Source organism: Rhinoraja longicauda, chromosome 14 (assembly GCF_053455715.1).
Source record: "Rhinoraja longicauda isolate Sanriku21f chromosome 14, sRhiLon1.1, whole genome shotgun sequence".
NCBI classification, from domain to species: Eukaryota; Metazoa; Chordata; class Chondrichthyes; order Rajiformes; family Arhynchobatidae; genus Rhinoraja; species Rhinoraja longicauda.
Window position 1 is genome coordinate 49,811,135 of NC_135966.1, and position 3,425 is coordinate 49,814,559.

The window sequence follows — 3,425 nt, forward strand, 5'->3', positions numbered from 1 at the left end:
AAACCTCCCCTGCATTGGTGCAGCACCCTCTCCTCCCCCCTCCTCCCTCCCCCCTCCCCTCTCCCCTCTCCCCTCTCCCTCTCCCCTCTCCCCTCTCCCCTCTCCCCTCTCCCCTCTTCCCTCTCCCCTCTCCCCCTCTCCCCTCTCCCCTCTCCCCTCCCCTCTCCCCTCTCCCCTCTCCCCTCTCCCTCTCCCCTCTCCCCTCTCCCCTCTCCCCTCTCCCCTCTCCCCTCTCCCCTCTCCCCTCTCCCCTCTCCCCTCTCCCCTCTCCCCTCTCCCCTCTCCCTCTCCCCTCTCCCCTCTCCCCTCTCCCCTCTCCCCTCTCCCCTCTCCCCTCTCCCCTCTCCCCTCTCCCCTCTCCCTCTCCCCTCTCCCCTCTCCCCTCTCCCTCTCCCCTCTCCCCTCTCCCCTCTCCCCTCTCCCCTCTCCCCTCTCCCCTCTCCCCTCTCCCCTCTCCCCTCTCCCCTCTCCCCTCTCCCCCCCTCCTCCCTCCCCCTTCCCCTCCCTCCCCCTCCCCCCTCCCCCTCCCCCCTCCCCCCTCCCCTCCCCTCTCCCCTCTCCCCTCTCCCCTCTCCCCTCTCCCCTCTCCCCTCTCCCCTCTCCCCTCTCCCCTTCTCCCCCCTCCTCCCCCCTCCTCCCCCCTCCTCTCCCCTCCTCTCCCCTCCTCTCCCCTCCTCTCCGCCCCTCTCTCCCTCTCCCCCACGCCCCCCTCTCCGTCCCCACCATCCCCCTCAACCCCCCTTCTCCTCCTTCCTCCCCCCCTCCCTCCAGCCGCTCTCCCCCTCCCTCCCTAGGAGATAGATTTAAACTTTAAAATGTGAATAACTTTAAAAATATAACACCGATTTCAATGGAACCTCCCATTAGCACCAAAGGGACGATGGTGAGTAAGGTGGGCCTAAAATTGTTGCGCTATCGTGTACCGTTTTGACTGTAGTTCAGGAACAAACAAACGAGAGTCCTAGTGTATAGATGTAAAGGTCGGCGATAGAACATCCAGACCTTTAACTCAAGATGCAATAAGCTGGAAAGTTTAGCCCTTGATTTATGACCACTGTATCTATTATAATACAACAGTAAATGGTGCTGTTGGGAGCCTGTTCTTCATTGTGAGCACTGCACAGCAAACGACAGAGGACAATCAACCCTTTATTTAAAGAGTGAACAATGGCACGATTCTGCTTTGTCAGATTTGCTGTAGGCATTTTAAACCTCAGTACACAAGCCCTGGATCAAATATCGTCAAAGATGTTTGTTTACCAAGAGTACCTTGAACAGATCAGTACACTGAGTACAAATCTAAAAATGACCTCAGTCTTTATTACTGTCACAAGGTGCCGTATATATGTCGATAAGTACCAGGAGAAATTTTCTGGGGAAGGAAAAGGGACCCAGCATGAAACATAGAAAAATAGGTGCAGGAGAAGGCCATTCGGCCCTTCGAGCCAGCACCGCCATTCATTGTGATCATGGCTGATCGTCCCCAATCAATAACCCGTGCCTCCCTTCTCCCCATATCCCTTGATTCCACTAGCCCCTAGAGCTCTATCTAACTCTCTCTTAAATCCATCCAGTGATTTGGCCTCCACTGCCCTCTGTGGCGAGAATTCCAATGCATGGTAGTTGTTTTCGGGAGAAAATCACATCCACCTACTTTCACATCACACTCCTCACCCCAGCAATCTAATTTCTCACCATCACTCATGATGCGAACTGCACATGCCTTCACGTTACTCTTCAAGACCACTTACCCACATTCTGGCAGACAACATAGAACAGCATAGGAACAGCCGCTTAGACCCACAATGTCTGTGCCAAACACAATGCCAAGTTGAATGATCTCTTCTGTCTTCACGTGATCCAAATCCCTCCATTCCCCATTTATCCGTGTATCTAGAGTATATAAAAGCTGTTTAAATGCCACCATCATGTCTGCTTTCTCCATCTCTGGCACCACATGCTGGGTTAGCACTGTTATACAAGGATGTGTATGCCGGAGGGCCGCGCCGGCCCGATCCACCCACCGAACAACCGCGGCGCCGACGACCAGAGCGATACCAGAAGACCGGAATGTGCACGACTCGCCCCACAGGCCACCCAGGGGACTGCGGTGAAGCCGGGCGGTGAGGCCTGTCTGGCTGAAGGAGCCTCGGCAGTGGTGGTGATGGGAGCCTCGGCAGTGGTGGTGATGGGAGCCTCGGCGGTGGTGGTGATGGGGCCTCGGCAGTGGTGGTGATGGGGGCCTCGGCTGTGGTGGTGATGGGGGCGGTAGTGGTGGTGGTGATGGGGGCCTCGACGGTGTGCGGTGATAGGAGACTCAGCAATGGTGGTGATGGGAGACTCAGCAGTGGTGGTGATGGGGGCCTCAGTGATGGGGGCCTCGGCGGTGTGCGGTGATGGGAGACTCAGCAGTGGTGGCAGTGGGAGCCTTGGCGGTGGCGGTGATGGGAGCTTCAGCAATGGCAGTGACGGGAGCCTTGGCGCTGGCGGTGATGGGAGACTCAGCGGCGGCGGCGGGGGCCTCAGGTGCCGTGGGAGACTCGGTGGCAGCAGTGGGAGCCTCGGGGGTGGCGCGAGTCTCGGCGGCAATGTGGGATGAGCATGAGGGGGAGAGGAAGACAATGGGGACCCGGCATGGGGGGACTGCGTGAAGAACAATGGAGGACCTGGTGTGGGGGGGCCGCGTGAGGGACAGTGGGAGAACAAAGGGAGACCCGGTGTGGGGAGGGGTGAGCATTCTAGTTTAGAATCCTCAGGGGATCAGTCTGTGTTCGTGTGTTTGTTCGTTTGTTCTGGTGAAGGCGCTGTGCACACAGCAGCCAGACAACAGTTGCTTGACTTTTTCTTTTTGTTTTCACTTTTAATCTCAATTTGTTCGTGTACCTTGTTGTGTGTTGTGACTGTTGGCAGACCAACCTCCCTCCGGGGATGGATACAGTTTTATCGTATCCTATCATATCGTAAAAAACATGTCATGCTCTACTTTGCTAACAAAATCAAGGGATATGGGGAAAAAACAGGAACGGGGTACTGATTTTGGATGATCAGCCGTGATCATATTGACTGACGGTGCTGGCTCGAAGGGCCGAATGGCCTACTCCTGCACCTGTTTTCTATGTTTCTATGTTTACTTTAAACTTTCCTCCTCTGAGCTTCCCTGACTATTTACCTCAGCTTTACATCTCATAATTGTCTCTACTTCTATCAGGTTTCCCTCAGCTTCCAATGCTACAGGGAAAGCAATCCGAGTTTGTCCAAGCTCTCCTTGTACCTGATACCCTCTCTATCCACGCAGAATTCCGGTAAACCATCTATCCCCTGTCCAAAGTCTCCACATCCTTCTTGTAATGGGGTAATGGGAAGGCTTTGGAGGGAAGAGTGGCACGATTTGAATATATTCTGTCATGTTTCTCTTCAGCATTATC

General features: G+C 55.4%; 1 protein-coding gene across 1 annotated transcript in view; it reads left to right on the forward strand.

The window, feature by feature from the left end:
- The window catches only part of LOC144599787 (B-cell receptor CD22-like), a 35,199-nt gene extending 32,802 nt beyond the window's left edge, over nucleotides 1-2,397 (forward strand). The window contains exon 8 of the mRNA XM_078411023.1: nucleotides 2,228-2,397. Within this exon, the coding sequence (XP_078267149.1) occupies nucleotides 2,228-2,397 (170 nt within the window). The remainder of the gene's footprint in view (nucleotides 1-2,227) is intronic.
- Nucleotides 2,398-3,425: the final 1,028 nt, after the last annotated feature.